The 23,167-nt window shown below is 35.4% G+C and overlaps 1 protein-coding gene across 1 annotated transcript in view; it reads right to left on the reverse strand.

Moving 5' to 3' along the window:
* The window catches only part of LOC122815416 (sodium-coupled neutral amino acid transporter 2-like), a 40,176-nt gene extending 18,221 nt beyond the window's left edge, over window positions 1-21,955 (reverse strand). Inside the window, exons 1-2 of the mRNA XM_044087892.1 lie at window positions 21,812-21,955; window positions 21,412-21,509 (exon numbers count right to left, since the gene is read on the reverse strand). Of these exons, the coding sequence (XP_043943827.1) occupies window positions 21,412-21,509; window positions 21,812-21,935 (222 nt within the window). The 5' untranslated portion in view covers window positions 21,936-21,955. The remainder of the gene's footprint in view (window positions 1-21,411; window positions 21,510-21,811) is intronic.
* Window positions 21,956-23,167: the final 1,212 nt, after the last annotated feature.

Genomic DNA, 23,167 nt, shown 5'->3' on the forward strand with positions numbered 1-23,167 from the left:
GGTCTTGGTTTTATTTGGGATCGCATGATCCATGCATTCCTGAAGGTGTTCATAGAATGCGTTTATAAAGGATTCTGCGGTCTGGGCCGTATTTTCCACAGGCCCGGGGGCTCTTACCAAGGTACCCAATTACACTTAGTAAAATTAATACTTATACAAATGGCAGTGTTTAATCAAGCAGCAAGACTTTCAGGAACGTGGAGCCACAGTGCCACTAAACAAATGCAAGTACTCTCAAAGGTTAAATATTTTTCTAAAATACTAGCCACAATGAAAGCTTTAGATATATTTAATAACAAATAATACAAACAATTATGAAAATACTGAATATCTTTTTACAATAAACACCAGAGTTTCAATCACAGGAAAAATCACAGGTAGAAAGACTCACACAGAGACAGCAAAAAATAGCTAATCTCACTATATTTTTTAACTGACTTAAGAATTACTGTTCCCTAGCTACTTACTAAAGCAAGGCAAGATGAAAGTGGATGATTGTCTTGTCAGGCCCAAAATCAGAGTGCATTACTCACATCTCTAACTAGTATTCAAATACAATGTCAGTGCTGGCTACCGAATGACATCACATCTGATCTCCTGACTTTGCGATTCCCACATTACCTTCTCACTAGAAACTGAGCCAGGATCTGGAACTGATCTGTCACAATACACACACAGAACTTTATCTAAGGTTTATCACAGCATCTGGTAACTGGAAAACAATTCCAACTCTTCCACCCTTCCTGCAGAAATTAAAAATCCATTCTCTGGCACCCAAGGGTAGCAGTTAGTTCACTACCACCAACTTAGGCAGCTGGGGTCTCAGTTTAACATCTCATCAGAGGGACAACACATCCAGGAGTGCAGTATCCCTTTTCTGCTGTACTACAGTCGCTGAAATCCATCTCTCTGGTGTGGAAAAGGAACACACAGCCTTCAGCATTGAAGGTGAGCGTGCTACCTCTTGCATTACTAACACTATACTAAGATTACATATATTAAATAAACACCAGATGCTTTGGGTACTAGTGAAGGAGTTTAAAGTCTAACAATGCATACATTATTCTGTTTAGATGTGAATCTGCGCTAAAATTATATGAACCTGTTTAATGGAATTATGAACTAATTTTAAATGAAAGTAAACTCAGATTTAGCAATGGCCAAATTTTAAAAAAGACTCAAAGAACCATGAAATTAAATGTTTTAATTGAAAAAACACACGTGCTTCTACCCTTTTGTAAAGAACAGACAGTACTTACAACTTTACTACTATCCTTTGCTATTTGTACATATTTATCATGGGTTCCATTCATTTGACTGAAAACCCAAAATCTCTGAAATCTAATATGATGAAAACTCAAAATATTGAAAATTGAAAGTTGGTATATACTATTAACAGAGGGTAGAGCCCCCCACAAGCCCCTCTGCATGAGATAGGTTTTCAACTCTTTGAGTTTTCATCATTTTAGGTTTCAGTATTTTAAGTTTTTGATTAATTTAGCACTTGTATAATGACATAAAACAGGCAACCTCTCTAAGAGAAGGTTTAAAAGCTCTTGGAAGAAACAACAACCTTCTAAACTAAAGTATCTATTTTAAATCATTCAGTAACTGTTATTTTTACAATAAAATGCTTTGTTAAAACAGGTTTATGTCTCTCAGTCAATGCTCTCGGTTAAAGTACTATAACACTTTTACATAGTTCTTTTGATAGTAATCCACAAATAAACTGAAGAGAAAGTAACACTGAACATAAATATTTACTACCCTTAGTCAGACTTACACAGATATTCCTAAAGCTTACCCTAAGCTACTCTAAGATACACTGCTGTAAGATTGCTCTGCTAGGTGACTTGGGAGAAGGGCGACAGTCTAGGCTCCATTTCTCTCTCTGCCATGGAAATGGGTGCCCATTATCATTCTTAGGAGAGGGTAGAGGACACTTAACTAGGACTACAGCCCATGGTGAAAATTAGAGGTTCTAGTCTTGCCATATATATTCTAGCATTACCATATGCACAAGGAATGCACACATTGTCAATACACACCAGAAGTGCAGCAGGAATGCAGATAAGACAATACAAAAACTCCATGGATAAAGGCTCAGCTCTGTTTTTCTAGTTCCCTGTTGCTAAGATGGCTACAGCAAGGCAGTGTTACATAAGTCAACTGTGCAGGGAAGAGACTTTATAACTGGGATGGGGTGGGGGCCAATGAAATTAAAAAAGAAAATTAATTACAGCAGAGTAATTTGGAGATCCTTAACAGTGGGACATTATGAATACCACCTATAGCATGATGTAACAGCAATTAATTGGAATAACATCCACACAGGGGTGCCATTTAGAACTTCTATAAACAATATTGGCTAGCCATATAAAGTACATGCTCAACAGACTACATATCTGGGTTCTGTCTGAGGAAGTATTAATGCAGACTTTTCAATAAATCCTTTACTTGTCAGTATTATAACATGGAGCTGTAAATTAATTCTGTCAAAGCTAGCAGTTACTTTGCAAATGATGGTAAGAAAATGTACTAACTGACAAGTCTGGATTCCATAGTTTGCATATTAATATATTACTTTGGAGAGTTCTCTACGACTGTCCAGTGACTTTGGTCACATGACAATACTTAAACAAATATAATTTTAGCCTAAAGCAAGTTATATGATATTTGAAATTTGCACACCTTGAAGTTATGATCACGTGTTGATAAAACAATCAGTAGCAGGACATACCTGAGATGGCTTATCAATAAGAATATCACTGACTGTGTTAAAAGGGGGCATTGGAGCTAGGTCTGGAAATCAGCTTAAATAAAGAATGGCTGTTGGTAGTAATAATGTTTTCTCTTGGTCCATTTTTCCCCATGTTCCTGCTGACCATCTTTCCTTCTGCTGCTGGATTTAAGCCCATGTATTCCCTCATACTGGGAAAGGTACCTACCAGATGTAAGAGGGCAACAGCACACCAGGGGCTATCATGAATACAGCCATGGGGGTGTTCTGTGTCCCTGCTAGCACCCTAGTTATGACAGCATTTGTACTGGCATAACCCCATCCCCTTGGCAGAGAGAGGGATAATCTATATGTGTCACCATAGAGGCAATGCCTCCTCCTTCCAATTTCATGTTCCCATACACTCACTGTGAAGGCTATCACCAGGTAGTGGCTTGCTTAGATGAAAGCCCACCTCCAGTATGCACATTGGTATTGACATTCCTTCTCTGAAGGTTTGTGGCTGTTTATGCCCTCCTCTACCCTGCCCTCCACCAAGGATGGTCAAAGTCCATCCTCCCCTGCAAGCTCCATCAAGTGTCAAAACCATTAATCAAACTCAGGTTAGCCAGACCTTAGGTTTTTATCCTCTATGCCACTGCATCTAGCGAGATCAGTAAGGATTTGTTGAATGTTTCTATGCCTTTTTCAGTGTCAGTATTGACCATGCTGTGAGCATACAATTCCCACATAAAGTATGTGTGCGTGTCTGGGGGAGGGGGGAGTAACAGTTGACAGCATGTTGAAGAATTTCAAGAGTCACCCAGATATGGTTTTGGCCAAAAGCACCCACTCCTTCAGTTCTGTTTATAGAATTTGTTTCTCAAGTCTTCCTCTCTTCTTTGCTATCCCTCCCCCTACCCAAATCACCTATCTTCCCATCATCCTAATATCAACGTGCATCTCTTCCTCCTCTCTTCAGCTTCCATTTCAACTTCCATCCTGTTCTTTCTCTCACTTCCCAACTCATTCACTTGTGCCCTTCCCCAATCCTTTACCCTCTCTCTTTTCATATTATGCTTACTGTACATATAACCCACCTCATACCACAATCTATTCTTTAAACACCACTCTCTTTGTCTCTGTCTTGGTCATTTCTCTTCTTACTAAGCTATTACTTCATTTTATCCAAGTGTACGCTATACTGACAAACATCTTATTGTATTATCTCAAAAAAGTTTAGACTGTTTTCAGTGTTTTTGTTGCTAAGGACTGCTTGTTGTTTCATGCACTATCAGAAGTTTCCTATCTTTGTAAGCTGTTCCTGAAACTGGTCCAGAAGGATCAGTGCACTACCCTGATCAATAAATAAAAACAAAATAAGACATCAACAAGTTAAGTACAACAGACTGCTATTATAATCACACTTTCTGCAACAGAAAACCATTAATAATTTAATGACTCCTGGACTTGTAGAGCAATCATAAGCCTTGTCTTCAGCAAGGCCCTTAATATGCCATTAGACTTTAAGTACAAGAGAAAATATTTAAGATCTGAGATCTGGGCAAATAAAAGAAGATGGATTAGTAAATGAATGCATTTGAGACTGCAAACAACAGTATCACAGAAACAACTCTCAGCATAAAAACTGCAACTAGCAAAATACCACAGAGGTAGGTAATGAGGCAATATCAGTTCTGAAAATGCAGGTGGAGTTATTTATATACAACTTGTATGCAACTTATACCAAACATCTCAAAGCTGAAATAATGGAATTCACAATGCTGATTTCTTTACTGATGTAAAAAAGACCAAAAATAAAGAAGAGTGACTATCAGACATTGCTCTTCTCCTTCATCCTTCTTATTGTGCCATGAGGCAAGTCCCCAACCCAAAACTTATATATATCTATATATATATATATATATATATATATATATATATCTATATGTATCTTGAGAAAAAGGGAATATCCATAGAAATAGCAATCTCAGAATCAGTATATATATAAGTCGGGATTTTCACTTATTCAGCCTCCACATTTCGAGGCTCTGCATTGTGAGTCTTGACATATCAAATGGTTTACACACAAAACAATCCATTGGTTGGAAAAAGTTTCTAAGCAGAATGTAAAGGATCCAGAAAGTATTTCGGCACAGTGAAAAAAAAAAAAAAAGAAAAAAGGAAAAAAGTTTAATGCAAACACGAGCAATGAAGAGAATAACAGTTAAGGGATTACATACATGTTAATCATGGAGGCATTTATTAACATGCTCCATGCAAGAATGCCCCACAAGGACCAATAAAACACTGAGATGAATCTGCAGGGGGCAACGACTCACAAAGGAAACAAGGTCCTGATGAAACCTAGTTATGATACTGCATGCCATTTTTGAGGCTATGCCTTGTGAGACTTAGATAATGTATAAAGTTGAAACAGGAGGGGGGAGAGGGGGAGAGGGAGAGAAAGAGAGAGAGAGAGAGAATAAACACGTTAGTAAGGGTCAAGGCCCAAAGACTGCACATTCCGTAGAGAACAACCACAGAAAAATTATACCCAACATTGAAAAGGGATGATAAAAGTTGGAGGAATACAGTTAGTTATGAGACGAAAATCAAGAAGGTGATTGGAAGGAAAAGAATAAAGGAAACGATACTTTACAAATGCGATAAGACAACAACAACATTTATACAGAAAATCCATGTTTTACAAAAGGCAGAACAAGGATGGAGTGCCTGGGAATGGAAGGATATAGGGTCAAGGTACAAAAACAAAGGAAAGTGTATTGGGGACCAGAGGGAAGGCAAATGCAGACGTTACCTAAAGCTTATCAGGGCATGCTACATAAACTAGTTCCTTACAACTATCATCATTTCATATGCTTTTTGTGTGTGTGTGTGTGTGTGTGTGTGTGTGTGTGTGTGTGTGTGTGTGTGTGTGTGTGTGTGTGTGTGTGTGTGTGTGTGTGTGTGTGTGTGTGTGAGTGTTTGTGTGCTCTTCAAATGGTGTTTTTATGACTTCAGCCTTTTGTCAGATTGCAGTTCCCACTCTGTAAAACATCTCCTGTATCTTTTTGCAGGTTTGACTGTCCCCTTGTCACTCCCATGAAGTGACTGTCTCTGATTCTGCCCCTTCTTAAAGGGCCTGCTAATCTACCCCTTTCTACGGAAAGCACCACTAATCATACCAACCCTCACTGGTCAATGATCCTTTAATAAAGGCACCTGTTATTTAATCGACCGTCCTAAATGTCGAGTATTGGAAGATCGAATGGGGAAGTTCGAAAAATAGAAATGTTGAAGCCGCGGAAATTCAAATTCTTTCCAAGGGAAAGAATTCAGTTGGCTGCTTCGACATTTTCTGTACTGTGGTGCGAAAGTTACAGATCGGGTTAAGGTAAGTGTGTGAGCGTGACGGATGTTGGGGTTAGGGTGCGGGTAAGGTAAGTGAGTGAAAGTGATGGACATTAGGGTTAGGGAGCAGGTAAGGTAAGTGTATGATAGTGATGAACTTTAGGGTTAGGGCGCTGGTAAGGTAAGTGTGTGATAGTGATGGACTTTAGGGTTAGGGTGTGGGTAAGGTAAATGTGCGATAGTGACGGACTTTAGGGTTAGGGTGCGGGTAAGGTAAGTGTGTGATAGTGACAGACCTTAGGGTTAGGGCTTAGATTAAGGTTAGTGCATAGAAAGTTGTGTATGTAAGGTGTAGTGTAGGTTTACTAGGTTTTTGGTGTGCTTGTGTTCTGTGTGTTTTTTAGAACAGCAAATTTTTTCCCTAGGAAAATATTTGCTGTTCTGAGGTTTTGTTGTCATATTTCAAACTTCCAAATTCGAACATATGGTGTTCAAAATTTTGGAAGTTCGATTATATGACATAGACCCTTTAATAAGCACAATTGTGCAAGTGATACCAAGGACAATGCCACAATGACAGAAAAACTACAGACGGGTGACAGAGCTGTTTTTGTTTACATAAATATTCTGGTCTATGCTTGTCATATGTCAAAAGTACCCTATGAAATCACATAAAATGACTTGAACCTGGAAGAATAAGTTATCATGGTGTTTCGTGTTCCTTATCTTTCTTTTCACTCAGCTGACCTTATGCTTGTTTTGATTCTGAAGCATGCAAAATAAATGACAAAAAAAACACTACAGTATTCTAGGTGGTGTTTGTTATAATTCTAGCTACTGGCAGGCTTAGAGTTATGGTTAAGACATGTGACCTTGCCATGGATATATATATATATATATATATATATATTAGGGGTCTATATTAGAACATCGAACATTCAAAATGTTGAGGGTTCTAATATTGAACCCTAGTAATCGAAAAAAAAAACCCATTGAACATTCAGAACAACAAATTTTTTTCCTAGGGAAAAAATTTGCTGTTCCAAAACACATACACACAACACAAGCACAACAAACAAACAGCAATCCACACACATACACCTAAACTCGTACACCTAACCCTACACTAAACTATACATACACCACTAACTATCCACTTACCTTAACCCAAACCCTAACCCTAAGGTCCGTCACTATTGCACAGTCATCTCAGCTGCGCCCTAACCCTAACTCACCTAACCCACCCTAACCCTCATGCCCACACAATCGCACTCTTACCTGACCCATGCCCTAACCCTAACTCACCTAACCCGCCCTAACCCACACGTCCACACAATCGCACACTTACCTGAACCCGACACATAACTTTCCACCAGAGCTCTGAAACTACCGAAGCAACAGAAACGGACAACCAAATTCTTTCCTTAGGAAAGAATTTGGTTTCCTGTTACTTCGATATTTACGATATTAGAACACCCGACATTTTAAATGTTCGGTGTTCTAATATAGACCCTATATTAGTGCTACTAGTAGACATCTAGTCTGTACATTTACTGCATAAACCCATAAGGTCACTAACATTATTTATTTTTATTTATCTACTTATTATGTCAAGACCTTTGTGCTCTTCTAGCATCTGTAGATGTTTTATTCCTATAGGTGTTAGCTGCCAACACTCTAATAAGAAAGTTATTAAAGATTTATCAAGTAAAGATAAATAGGTGTCAACATCTGTGCGTGTGTGTGTGTGTATGTGTGTACGAGCATATATATATATATATATATATATATATATATATATATATATATATATATATATATATATATATATATATATATATTTGAAAAAGAAATGGTGTAAGATATGCAAATATTTAAGAACCTAAAAAGAGTGCATCACCATGCAGCCAAATGACACTTATAATCAAAAAAAGGCTCAAGTGCTGACTGCAGTAAGGAAAATACTGCAGAGGAGTTCAAAGAGTAAAAATCAATTTACTACAATCAAGAAGTAAATTGTAGTCAACTGTGGTCAAGCGCTTTTGTCCTTTACACTCACATGGCTCCTTCAGAACCAAAATAGTGAATGAGTCTTCACAGCTCATATAAAGCAGAAAATAGTCACATGACTAACAGCATAATCCCCATCTTAAAGTGCCAGTACTCACTGAAAAACACTATAATCATATATCAATGGTTAAAAATGAAATTAAAATACTATATTTTTTCCATTCTAGTAGTGTGTATTATGAATTGTTTTAAAAGGACACACTAAATGTTTAATAAATAAAACCAATTATAAAATGTTAGTCATTAACTATAAATTAGATAAATAAATAATTTGCCAATACACTTTGTGTACTAGAAACACCTTTTTGCCTATATCAAGTATTTATGTATATTTTATGTTGAATGTTGTTGTTGTTATTGTTGTTGTCTTTCGGCTTTTCCCGGTTAGGGGGTCGCCACAGCGGAACTCCGGTCTGTTAATGATTGGCAGTAGATTTCCACGAATGCTGAGGTGCCAGCTCGATCGACGTCCTATATTTTATGTTGAATAGTGAAGTCTAATGTTGAGTATATATATATATATATATATATATATATATATATATATATATATATATATATATATATATATATATACCCACACATACATATACATTCATCCATATGTGCACAAACACAACCACATAATGTATTTGCGAGAAAAGTATGTGAAATGTAAAAAAAAAATATATATATATATATATATATATATATATATATATATATATATATTGTATGTAATCAGTAAGTCACAACCGCAAAATATCTCCAACCAAATAAAATAAATATTTAATTATTTAGTTAATTAAAATTCAAATAAATTCATGTAAATTAATTACAACTTAGCTGCCCTTAATTTCAATACTGAATTAATGGAAATATAATCGTTTAACCCTGATAGGGATGCAGCACTCAATATTAATTGTCAAATCAACTCCTTAAATTCAATATGTGTCTTCCACTGGCCACCTTTCTCGTCTGGTGTAGCAATTTCAATGATTCTAAAACAAAAGTTTTTGAAATTTTTACATTCCAAAATATGTGTAAGCAAAGCACTATTAATCAAAATCAATCAGCGTGATGTACACACTCAACAAGTAATCAGAAATATTAAGCATGAAGGAGGATGGAGCCAGAAACCAGAGCTTGCACTAAATAAAAATTAGTTTACTTAAAATAAAACCCAAAATATTGAGTGCTTTCATCCCAAACACTTCCTGGGACTACATCAGAATACTTACATAAAAAGTCAACTTCCTTTTATAAAATCTGTGACATCACTTCCTGAAAACATTTGAAGGTCCTTCATGGTATACTGCACCTTTGTAATTTCATAGGTTTGTGATGCATTGAACCTTATCTGTTGTGTACAATTCCCAATTTAAAAAAAATCAACTCATCACTTGCTTAAGAGTACCTTAGTTTTTTAAAAATGTGTATGGTACAATATGTTAATAATTAATGAATAATACATGTCAATGTTGAAAATTTCTTTTATCTTCATAGTGAAATACTAATTAGTTCAAACAATAAAATCCAAAATAAAAATAAAATAAATTAAAGCTTTGCTGATGTTAACTGAAGGTTTAAAAGACACATATTCATTCAGCCCATAGTAGCTGCTGGCATTCAACTTGAGTTGCTAGAAAAGCTCTCTGTACTTTAATTTGGTCTCCCATGCACCTTCTTTTGGGTCTCTAGGTACCTTTTTAAGTATACCAAAACAAAACTTTTGAAAATTAGTACTATTTAATGAATGTTTGTATAGCACATTGAATTTTTCTTAGTTATGTCATAATTATGCTCATAGGTTCTCTTTCTGAGCAGTCATTCAGTTTTGCCTACATAAAAACCCAGGCATCCTGAACATATCACCACATAAACAACCCCTGGTGTTAAACATTTCTCTTTTTGTAGTGTAATTGGCACTATTGGTGTTTTTCTTTAATATGTCACAATAATGTTCATAAATTATTTTGTATAACATTCTCTCAGTCTTGCCAATATAAAAATTGATAGCTATGTTTTGATTATTTGTGTAATTTGACTGCAAGATTACATGCTCCATTTTTGCATTATTAATCTTTGTCGCCTCACAGTAAAATGCATGTATTTTGTCTGTTTAACTCACAGTAAAATGCTGTCCGGTTCGACTCTCAGTTAGAGCGTCTTCTGCGTGGAGACATACATGAATGGGTATACCTTTGTTGAAGGTTGTGTGTCAGGGCTGGCAACTCGGTACGTAAAAATCAACTGCCAATCATTAGCGGACCAGAGTTCCGCTGTGGCGACCCCTAACCGGGAAAAGCCGAAAGTCACAACAAGTCTTTTTTGAGCATTTTGAGTAGCTGGTGGATTTAGAATGAAAATGGAGGAAAGACTTACCTGCTTAACATTCAATGCACAAGCTTTCTACTAAATTCCCAAGTTTTGGATAATGAAGAGAGTGGACAATTTGGTGAATTGCCTAAGTTAGTTGTATTTCTCATACAACAATGTATGCAGATTTCTTCCACTCTACAATCTCTTAACATCATTGTAAGTAAATATGATTTGGAAAGACAGAGACAAGAACAACAAACATTAAGAAATGCAGCTAAAGAGTTTATTCCTATGGGTCTTTCTCAACACAGACAGGATGATCTGGTGCTTGTAGTTACAGAGTCTCAGAACTCTCCAGTAGATGGTTGATAACTGATATGGAGGTTTGCAAGTCTACTGGTTTGGAGACTTAGTTGAAAAATAATTTTTGTTTCACAGGCCCAAAGACAACCTCAGAGTCCAATTGTCAGGACAAAATCTGAAACAGATGATTTTAACTTTGGAAAAGAAATTGGTGAAGGTGTGTAACTTGCAGGTTGCCAAACGTGTCCCTAGAGGATGTAGACTGATTAAAATCCATAATGGTATTAGTCTAGAGACAGGTAGCTATTCAGAACTTGTAGCCATGTTCAACAGTCGTGGCTATGAACTGATACAGTTTTTTAATAAATATAACAATGGACATTAAGCAACTAATGGATGAAATACATTTGCTAAATGAGAAAATTTTAAAGAACTTATTGTCTGATTATTATATACTTAAATATGGCAATATTTTTACTAAAACTGATGAATTAGTTAAATTGAATAAGTTAAAAAAGCAGGAAAATTAGGGATGCTAATGAATATGGAATGAAAACAGCAGATCTGCTTCCGGTTAAAAACTTGAACTACAACACATAACACTACTTTCAAATCTTACACAGCTAACAATGAAGGAACAATTGATAAAACTGAAGATGTGGTACAGAACACAGCTGTCCAGCTTGGTCAAAACCATTCATAACAGGGCAAAGTCGAACAGATTAATGCAGCCTTTAACTATATTGACCCTTTACTTTACCCACTTTACCCCAAAGATGAGAAACATTAAGGAGCCAAGCTGTTACTCATATAGTTAAAATTCCTCTGGACAATTTACAGTACAATCAAACATCCCATTGGGGGGTGGCTTAATGGCTAAGGTATTTGCCTTACAAACACAAGGTGCATGGTTTGAGTCTCATAAGGGATAATTGGCTAGGCTTAAAATGGCTCGCAAGGGCAGTTAGCTTAGTACTAAACTATGAACCTATGAACTATGCCAGGGAGAAAAAATACAGGGAAAGAAAGAGGAAGAGGAAACAAAAGAAGAGGATTCAGCAAGAACTGAGTAAATTATTACTAAATGAAGAAGACCATATTTCCAAATCTTTTGGTGGAATACTACTGAATATTTTTAACTATAGTGGGATGAGTGTTAATCAGGATTGTTTTACCTTATTTTTAAAGGGCTTTACATTTATTCTGCAAAGAAAGATGGATATTGCAGACTTACTGGTGGAACTTGAACTATACCACAGAAAACTGAATTTAGCTATTATTATCAAGTATCAGGATGGGGGCACTAACTCATGCATTATTAAAGGCAAGTTTAAGAATAAATGTATATATAACCCAGCTACAAACAATCTGGTTGCTACTTTTGAAAAGGCCTGTGAAAAAGACTTTTGTAAACATATTAAGCAATGACAATTAAAATGACCTAACCTTTAAAAAGTGAATCAGTTTTATTATACACACGAGTTAAAGATTTTCTTGTGGAAATTATGAAACCCAATAAATGGGGAGGAATGGTAATAGTAGATCAAATGGACTATGTTGGAAAAATCTTTAATAAGTTACAAGAAACAGAGATATATATTCCACTGTCCAAGAATGAAATTAGTATAGCTTACAGAAAAATGTATGGAAAGATTTTTCTTGGATGATGTTTTATCGTAACATATCACTCCACTTCACTGGTATAATTTTTTGATAAATAAGAACCCTATTATGGCCACTCTACTGAGAATTCTGAAGGTACATAGGAACAGTCTTGACGCTCCTTATAGACTGATAGTGGCAGCTCAGCATTCTAAAACCTACCTCCTTGCAGTAATCATGAAGGGAATGTTGAAAGTTGTACTTACTGGAGCCAAACACAATTTTTAAAGACTTGTGGCATTTTTGGGAAAACTTACCCAGGAACATTACAAAGAGAAAATAAGCTTTTGGATTATAGATGTGGTTGATCTATTTTCTAATCTCATGATATGGGTTTGGAATTTTTTTAAAGATGCTCTTTTAAAGTTTACACAATTAACAACACTGTTATTAAACTTTTGGTGGAATTAATGGAGCTTATTTTTCAGAGCAATTTTATTTATTTCAAAGGGGAATACTACAAACAGAACAGGGTGTAGTGATAGGGGATGTTTATGCCCTGATTGACACCGATTTGTTAATGTTAAGGTAGGATAACAATTTTACATTTAATTCAACTTGCAACAAGGCTGGTTTGAACCTATATTTAAATTACCTTGATATTTTTTATCCTTTGGTTTAATTTTTCAATTACATTAACAACAGTACTTCTTTTTTAAAATTTTAATGCAGTATCTTGATATCTGGATGTTACCATTTTTACTATGGAGAATTCATTTTTTTTCAACTTTATACTGTTAACCAACTTCTTCAAATACATACTTACATTATAAAAGCTGTCAACCTCGGATTTTGTAAGAAAAATATAGGAAAAGGACAACTTGTTAGATTTGCTAGAATGAAGTCCACTTATGAACTTTTCCATAAAGAGAAACAAAAATTAGTTAAGATGTTTTTAGAAAGAGGTTACCCCTTTGATATGGTTGATAAACATAGTGAAGAAATTACTAATGAATGGGGTAAGAAATATTTTCAACTTTTAGGTACATCTAGTAGACAGAATATGAATAATTTTACTATGCTTGGAAAAGAAACAAAAGGGGAAGAATTTTACGATACCCCTCACTTTAAAATATATTTATGGCTCTAGTATCTTTAAAGAAACTGTGAGAAAAAATTAGAATGTATTCAAGATACAGCTCACAACAACTGTAGCAGACGACAAAATACGACAAACCAGTGACCATAAAACTGTTTTATTTATCCAACTCTAGCACCTCGGCTCACTCAGCCTAAAATGGAGTACAAAACTAAACACTCAATCACATATTTTATACATCACTACTCATTAAATTAAGTCAATTAAATTAGTGCCATAATTAGTATATTATCAATTATATTAAAACCTTCCAATTACAAGCCACATTTATTCCTCCTGGATTTAAAGTGTCAAACTTTAATATAAAACGTGCTCCTTATATAAAAGCTTCTTTTTTACATTCATACATGTATTTGTTTTCTCTATTTTTTCCAAAATGGTCCCCTGCAAACCTTCAGGGTCCCCACCATGGCTGTCCAAAAAATGTTGAGCTAAGGGGCTTTCTATTTTTTTTATTTTTAATATCTCTCAAGTGCTTTTGCAGCCATATTTTAAAAGCCCTCTTACTTTCTCCCATCTAAAATTTTCCACATGGACATTTAAGAGCATAAATAATACATTCTGTAATACAGCTAAACTTACCAAAAACTTTAAATCTATTCCCATTTATTGTTTCAAAAGTGCGAACCACATGTTTACATGAAATGCATTTACCACATGCATATGTTCCTACAGACTTAGGCATATTTTTTATATTTTCATTTGGAATAAAAAATTTACTATGTACTATTCTATCTTTTATGTTCCTCCCTCTTCTAAACGAAAATGTCAGATATCTACTAAGTTCTGAAAATTCTTTGAACCTAAAAAGAAAATTCCATTTCTGCTTAAAAATTGCTATAACTTCTTCACTTATCAGGTCATAATTAATAACCATAAACATCTGTTTATTATCCTTAACTCTATCGTGATTGAGTGTTTAGTTTTGTACTCCATTGAAGGCTGAGTGTGCCGAGGCGATAGAGATAAAATGTATTCAAATCTGATGAAAAAATCATCAATTTAATACGGGAGACACCCAGTTTTGTACTTAAAGTAGATACAAATTTGAAAAATATTTTTAAAATTAATAAAAAGTTAGAGACCACAACACAAGGGAAAACAGGAACACATAAATGTGGTGCCTTAAAACAGTGCCTATATATTTTGGAAAAGAAATATGTTGTCTTACAAAGCAATTCATCATCAAAAGTTTTTTTACACAAAGGGAATTGTATGACAGCTGTTATGATATACATTGATATTTGTTCTAGCATAATACCTGTGGCAATATTACATAATATTTTTAACATATTATTTTATAAAATTTTGCAGACTTTTCTCACACATGCCCATGTGTGTCTGTGTGTGTGTGTGTGTGTGTGTGTGTGTATATATATATATATATATATATATATATATATCTACAAACACACACACACACACACACACACAAACACTCTGTCTCTCGTAACATAAGACTTCAATATTCAACATAAAATATATGTAAACACTTGATATAGGTAAAAAGGTGTTTCTATTACACAAAGTGTAGCTATGATTAATTTATTTATTTAATTTATGATTGGTCACTAATATTTTTAAAACTGGTTTTATTTATTAAGCATTTAGTATATCTATTTTAAAACAATTCATAATAGAGTAGAAAAAAAGCATATAATTTTTATTTTGTTAACTGTTGACATATGATTATAGTGTTTTTCAGTGAGCTCTGGCACTTTAAGATGGGCATTATGCTATTAGGCATGTGACTGTTTTCTGCTTTAAATGTGATGTGAACACTCATTCACTCTTTTGGTTCTGAAGAAGTCCTGTGAGTTTAAAGGACAAAAGTGCTTGATCAGAATTTACTGCAATTTACTTTTTGATTCTAATAAATTAATTTTTATACTTGGAACTCCTTGGCAGTATTTTCCCTATTCCGGTCGCTACATAAGCCTTGTTTGACTACGTAAATATTTCTAAAGTGAGCTAATGAGCTAGAAACTTATTAAGGACAACATGGGGTACAGTATAAACCTTTTAATCAAGTTTCATGACTGACATCTTTGTAAAGCAGAGGGTTCAAAAACAGTGACTGAATATAAAGTAAGGACACACAAACATGGCAGCTCTTTAAACTTAGTGAACTGTCTATTCATGTAGCAAAGTGCTACAAAAAATGACCAACAGGACGTGTATGGATTCTATAGAGGAAGATCATGATGCGGAATAACTTTGATCATTTAAATATTTTTACCATATATTTTATATGGGGAGGTATGTGTGTATGTATGGATGTTTATGTGTAAGCATCTGTGCATGTGTGGGGGGCGTGTTCGTCTATGTGGCTCTGCATATGTCTGTGTATGCATTCATGTATGTGTACTTGCATGGGTGGTATGCAGGCAGGAAGCATATGTGACAAAAACAAGAATCTCTTTATCCCTTGCTGTTACCATGCAAAATCTTGCCTGCTGAAATTACCCTTAAGAAAAAAATATATGCATATACATGTGTATAAATAACTTTTATGACAGGCACTGCCAACACAGCCAAAGCTGTTAGCCCAGAATAGCCCCTGGAGAAGTGAAGCTCAATTACAGTGGTGTCTCATTTCCAAGCCATTTTACAGCTGGAAGGACTGTTGTGTAACAAGATCAAGTGTCATGTTGAAGTAAACTTAGTGACCCAGACTAGCTTTGGAATGATTTGCGCAGTAATTATTTTTTTGTTAAATCTTCTATACAGGTTACTCCCCTTCTTAAAATGGAAACAGTGGCACCAAAATTATTTGAAAGCATATAAAATAATGGTAGGCTGTTATAACGGATACCAGCTCTAGAATGGATCAGGAACTTATTCAGTAAAGTCCTGCTCTCTTTTTTGAAGCTAATGTAACATTATTAAAAGCATCCAAACTGATAATCCTACCTGGAACTTTGGCATTCGGCTGCACTGCTCTAGAAGGTTAACATCTGTATCTGGCAACATTCTTGCTCTCATCTTCTCTGCTTTCTTAGGCCTGTCTCAGCTGAAGTCTCGTCTGAGACACACAGAGTGGAAGCACTGCTGAATTTTACAGCAAATTATTCAGTATATTTTGAATCCATGATACAGTGTCTTTCTAGGAGTTCTACCTGATATTTACAGCCATCTTCTCTGATTCTCCAAGCCCTGACAAGTCACTTACGTACTTGGCATTCCACCACCCACTCTTTCAGTTCTATGCATAAATTTACTTGATATATTCAAATCTGCTTTGTTAGTTCAAAATGTTGAAATTTTTCCCTCTGATGTCAGCTGTCTTTCTTTCTACTGTTTAAATTACCTTTCAGATTTTTATAACTATTCTGTATTCTTTGCTATCAGTACAAGACAAACAACTATCCTCATGTTAATTTAATGTCTACATCAATGTAAGATATGTACTACATGTACATGGATTCATTTTTGTTAGTTCTTGTATCTAAAGGATCCCGTCTTAACCCAGTGTTAGCAACATGTCTAAAAGTAATGCAAAAAGAGTTTCAGGAAATGTATTAACAGAAATCACAAGGCAGTCTATATATAATGCCGATATAACAAGCCTTGTGTTGTGATGGAAGCACATAGTTCACTTCAGACATCAGCCTAGCTTGTGCAATAAATTATGTCACAAGTTCACACTTGCTATGCCTTAGAACTTAAACATGTCTACAAGATAAATGTCTTAACGTCAACAGACTCAAAGCATAATGCTGAAGCAATAATCTGCAAAGTTCATTTTCAAACCTTTACAGACAGCCTTGTAAATTATAAGGACATATTCAGAGCTCTAATGCAATCTAATAAAACATGCTGGATTATCTCATATAATTTAACTGTAATGATGGGAGTGCATTTTAATGTGCATTATGACTCATTTTTAATCTATGGTGTAAGATCATGTGATAAATGAGAAGCAGTCAAGACATAGAGAGATTGTACTTTCAGTCCCGAGTTGAAAAAATATAAAATAATAATACTTATCTCTTTCTCTCTTTCTTTATACCTATCTATTTACCTATCTATCCATCTATCTATCTATCTATTTACCTATCTATCTATCTATCTATCTATCTATCTATCTATCTGTCTGTCTGTCTGTCTGTCTGTCTATCTATCTATCTATCTATCTATCTATCTATCTATCTAACTAATCTATCTATCTATCTATCTAATCATCGACACACACAGACATAAACACGTGTATGTGTTGGAGTGTGTGCACGTGTGTGTGTGTGTGTTTGTGTGTGTGTGTGTGTGTGTGTGTGTGTGTGTGTGTGTGTGTGTGTGTGTGTGTGTGTGTGTTGTGTGTGTGTGTGTGTGTGTGTGTGTGTGTGTGTTTGTGTGTGTGTGTGTGTGTGTGTGTGTGTGTGTGTGTGTGTATGCTAATTCTAACCCTGCACCTAACCTTAACTCTGCATGTTACGTTTCTAAAAACACTTTCCCTAACTGTATCACTACCAATTTGATACCTGATCTCGGTTTTGGAGTTGAAGTTTATGATACTAGGTACATTCAGTTGGGTACAATTATTAGATATTTTGTGATTCAGTATATTATAAATTTTCAGTGTCGTATGTTTTCAGTAGTTTTTTTTTTACATATTTTGTGATATGAACACACACACACACACATATGCATGTATGTGTGTGTGTGTGTCAGAGTCTGCATCATCCTACTTTTTGGAATGGCTAGTGAAACACTGCAGAGACACTATACACAGATAATTAGCAAGGAATACTGTTTCCATAAAGACCTCTTTCAGCATGTTAAAAAAATGGGTCAAGTAAAGTGTCATTAGAAAACATAAAGTAAGAGATACAGAGACAGAGGCCTACATCCTAATGAAAACCATTTTAACAAAAGTAGCTCTGAGCTTATCTTCACAAGGAAAATCTTCTCCTTAAAGGAAAAACTTTACAATTCTTGAAGCGAAGAACTAAGAGTTAGAAGAAACAACATTAAAAGTGAGATTTCTGGAAACGATAGAAGAAAAGGATCCTTTTGCATTGTATCACCTTTGAAGGGAAAATTGGCTAAACTTAAAATGGTCTGCAAGGACAGTTAGCCTAGTACTTACCTATGAGCCAATTTATGCAACAGGAAAATATATGCCTACTCCCTATCCATATGGCCATCTTTTGTGTAAAACAAGGGGTCCAGCAATCTCTAAAACCTACAAAGTTTTGAGGAGAAAGGCTGTATGTCATCAGAACCCACTTCTTGAAATACTAAAAGCAATATTCTTTACAAGAAAGGGAGACCGAATTCAAGGCCCTTGACATTGTTTTGCAACTCTCACAAGTGAAATACATTTCTGAAACAAACACAGCCTATTCTGCAATTGAGTAGTGGTCTAAAGGAGCTAACTAATGTGCAAATGGTAGCCAGTGTAGAAGATACTAGAAAGATGCACACTAATCTTGTCTGAACTGCCACTCGTAGTCTTTTATGTGCACTAAATGTTAATTTACCCAATGTAAATGGGACTACTTCTTGATGTTTTATACATAATGTTATATGGTACTGAAGTAAACAATAAACTGCACACTAACCTACTAAAAAACTCATCAAGAAGAATGTACAGCTTCCCAAAGTACTGATCCCAGAGGGAGAAAAAGAGAAAACATTCAGGCAATTATAAATATTAAAAGGAATCCCACACCTTGCTAAGACCTGCTGTAGCAATACGGTTTGAATGGACTAAGCAGTATATCAGACATGATGGTCATTCTCTAAGAAACAGCTGAGATGGAATCATCTTAAGTGAAATTTTCTTATTATATAAAATGGAATGACTGGGCATTATGTTATAATGATGAATGCCTATGTGGCTCCATGCAACTAAAGCTCTTTATTTTACCAAATATACACGTTGTTCATGTTACTTTGTTTCCCTAGCTTGTGCTAAAGTCAATTTTCTTTAATGTGTTCCTGCATGACACTATAAATAGAAGAAAGGCATGCTAGCTCAAGATACTGATGGGCTGAAATAACACAAGGCAGTCACAGCATCTAACGTATCCTTATAACAAAATAACCTCTGAACAGCTGTACTACAGTCAAATGACAACTTTAAACAGCTTGCTTTATTGTCATTATCACCTGAATGGTTTTACTAATGACTCTGAGCAATACACATATGTCGCATTGCTTGTCCCCCCACCTCTATACTTCTAATATAAACCTTATGACAGCCATATATCAATATCTAAGTAATCTATCTATCTATCTGTCTATCTATCTATCTATCTATCTATCTATCTATCTGGGATCTGTACGGATCACCGAACGGCAACATAACCGAAACAGATTCAGCCGGGCACATCTACGCAAAAGTGCTTTTCACCAAAAGGCACTTTCACATAAGTATGCATGTTGCGGAGATCGCACTACAGTTGGGATAAGGGAAAATTCCCTTTTCTCCACTGTAGTGCGACCTCGGAGTGAGAATATTTAAGCAGGGGGGTGTGGGGGGCACAGCCCCCACATGGGGGATGCAGGGAGGCTTGCCCCCCTGAAAAAATGTAAAAGTAATGTTTTATTCTTTTTTGTTTAAACACACTTTAACGGAAGCGTTTTTTCGGTGAAAGTGCTTTCGTTAAAGTGTGTTTGGTGATTGTGGATTTTGACTATTGAACTTTTGTTCAGTAGTCCTAGATCCATCTATCTGTGTATCTGAACCTGCTTAATGCCCCACCTCTCAACCACAGTATTAACATCTTCTGCACTACCAAATTCCTTCCCTCACTTCCATTTCTTTGAATTTCTAATCAATAATCACAAGATTTATTACATACCTGACAAAGCCACTAACACACCTCTTCAAATGCTCAATGTTTAACATCTACTAAATGCATAAGTTATCTTTTATGCTGTAACAGTTGCCTTTACTACATATGAATGTAATCTAATTAGCAAACGCACATGTAATTGTTAATGTATGTTTGTCTTTCGGCTTTTTCCCTGTAAGGGGTCGCCACAGCCGAACTCCAGTCCGCTAATGATTGGCAGTTGATTTTTACAAAATGCTGAGGTGCCAGCTCGATACCCAACCTTCAACGAAGGCACGCCCATTTACACACGCATGTCTTTCGAATGCTACCCAACCACGGGAAGGACATGCAGACTCCACGCAGAAGGCACTCCCAAGCCAAGCCGAGAATCGAACAGGAGAACCTCTTGCTGTGAGGTAACAACGCTACCGCCGTACCACCGTGGCATACTATGTAATTGTTAATGTATATTACTTAATATTTATTCATGCAATTACTGAATGTCTGTTTAAAAATGCTTGTAATATGTTGGAGCTTTTCTCCCTGAGTTTCCACTGAATAAAAGTTTTCTACTAAACCCAGTCAGACAAACCTGGTAAACAAATGCAAAATAATGAAAAATTAATAATTAAAACACTACTTTTGATACTCAGAAAGTGTATACAGGAATATACAGACTTGAAAAAAAGTAAAAAGTGCTACTCTATATCTTTGTCATGTAAAAAAGCAGATCTTTATTCAATGTACTCCCAAATTTAAAAAAATATATATCTACAGCAGATTCAGGGGCTACAACACAAGCAAGCACCTGACAACTTATTATCCTTTCTACTCGACAAAACAATAGAAATGCATAGAGACACAATGCTATGTCTGTGGCATTTCTTCCCATTATAATTTGCACCTTCTGTAAATATTCACAAGTATTGAACAGCTGCCTCGTTTATACATGACAGACCAATTCACACATGACTCTGCTAGGCCACCTTAGTAAGACCAGCCAGCCTTATTTCAGCATAACTTACATCATTCTACCTTCAATCCAACAAACCAAATATAGGCAAATTGCGATGAAGCATATAACCTTAAAGAAAAAAATTATTTAAGTATAGTGACCTTACCCCAATTTTTTGAGGGGATCTTAGAGGTTCCTTCTTAACAAGTCGTAAATAGAAAGCTGCAGGGAGAATGAAGATCAGCATAGTAGCAGCTGAGGCTCCTGGAAGTAATAAAGAAATGTGTATTGAATGTTTTAAATAATGCACAATATTCAGTAGAAATTGTATCAGCCTGATACGTTTTATTTAGCTAGCATGTTAAGTGTTAGACACCAGGCACTTTTTCTAGAAGTAGCTCTAGTCGCTGTACAGACTAACATACAGTTGATAAATGAAAAAAAATATCAATGTATGATTTTACTTGTAAAGAAAACATCACCATATGCAGATTAACAACTTTTGATAGAAATGCAACAAATAAATGAACTGTTTTGCTAACAAATATGATGGTCCTGTACCTTACCTATAAATCCAAATATGTCCCTTATCGTCGGTACAAATATGACAAGAAGGTCATTAAAGGCAATGAGTCCAATAGCAATTATGACATGTCTTAGCCAACTGAAATCCCTTCCTGGAAACAGCATTGTTGTAATTGAAGAACGAATCTGAAGTAGAGAAAAATTGCAGCAATTCAGTAAAATAGCCCAGTTTTTGTATTCTGACTCGTGCCACTTCTAGTACAGTTAGAAAAGTACAAGCAAATGATGTTCTATAACATATTTTAAAACATATAAAAGTTAAGCTAACAAGCACTTGTGGATTTAAATTTTCTCATGAAGAAAAATAAACACACACGCACACTACAAAAACAGCTCTTAACCTGTTAAGAGTTTTACAAAGTGGTAAGAAGGACAGAAAGGAAAACGTTTTTACCATTTTCATTAAGGAATTAAAACAGAGAGTTAGAAGGTCACACTGAAAAAACAGTCAGAAAAAAACTAAATGAAACCTCCAGCCAAGCTACAACTTCCAATGAGTGACCTCCCAAACCTCCTGTAACAGACGCACATGGTATATATGCAAATGACCCTTATGAACATCAGGTGTTTCGGGCCATTTGCATATATCCCATGTGCCTCTGTTACAGGAGGTTTGGGAGGTCACTCATTGCAAGTTCTAGCTTGGCTGAAGTTTTCATTTAGTTTTTTTCTGATTATTTTCATTAAGGAAAAAATATATATACATGTGTGTGTGTGTGTGTGTGTGTGTGTGTGTGTGTGTATATATATATATATATATATATATATATATATATATATATATATATATATATACACATACATTTCAATTAAAAGTCATATGCTGTACTTTCTAAGTAAAACGCTTTCATGACTTAATTTTGCTTTCCTATAATTTCTAATTTCTTTTAAAAGTCAGAGTACCTATCTTCATTGACTTTTACAGTAAGATTTAAAGAAGACCTTCTTTAGATTACCAGTGTCACTAGTGCAGTGGGTAATGTTGTTACGACAGAGTAAGAGGTTCTCATTTTCTCCCTGTGTTCATGTGGGTATTCTCTGGGTGTTCCAGTTTCTTTCCAAAGACATGAAGTAGGGTACATAGGAAGCAATAAAATGGCTGAGAGCATGTGTGCATGATATCAAAGCACAATCTGGACAGGGTTAGACACCTGGCAGTGAGAAAAATTGGCTCTAGATGATTGTTACTGTTGACCCCATATGGGGAAAAAGGGGGTTGTGGATGGATGAATGGATTTTATACTACGTGGAACAAATATATTAATAGCCAAGTATATATGTACTATGTGCTTCAAAATAAAGTTGTGTTGTGTCTTTCGGCTTTTCCAGGTTAGGGG

The sequence above is a fragment of the Protopterus annectens genome, chromosome 11.part0 (genome assembly GCF_019279795.1).
Source record: "Protopterus annectens isolate FY-2018-M chromosome 11.part0, PAN1.0, whole genome shotgun sequence".
Classification (NCBI taxonomy): domain Eukaryota; kingdom Metazoa; phylum Chordata; order Ceratodontiformes; family Protopteridae; genus Protopterus; species Protopterus annectens.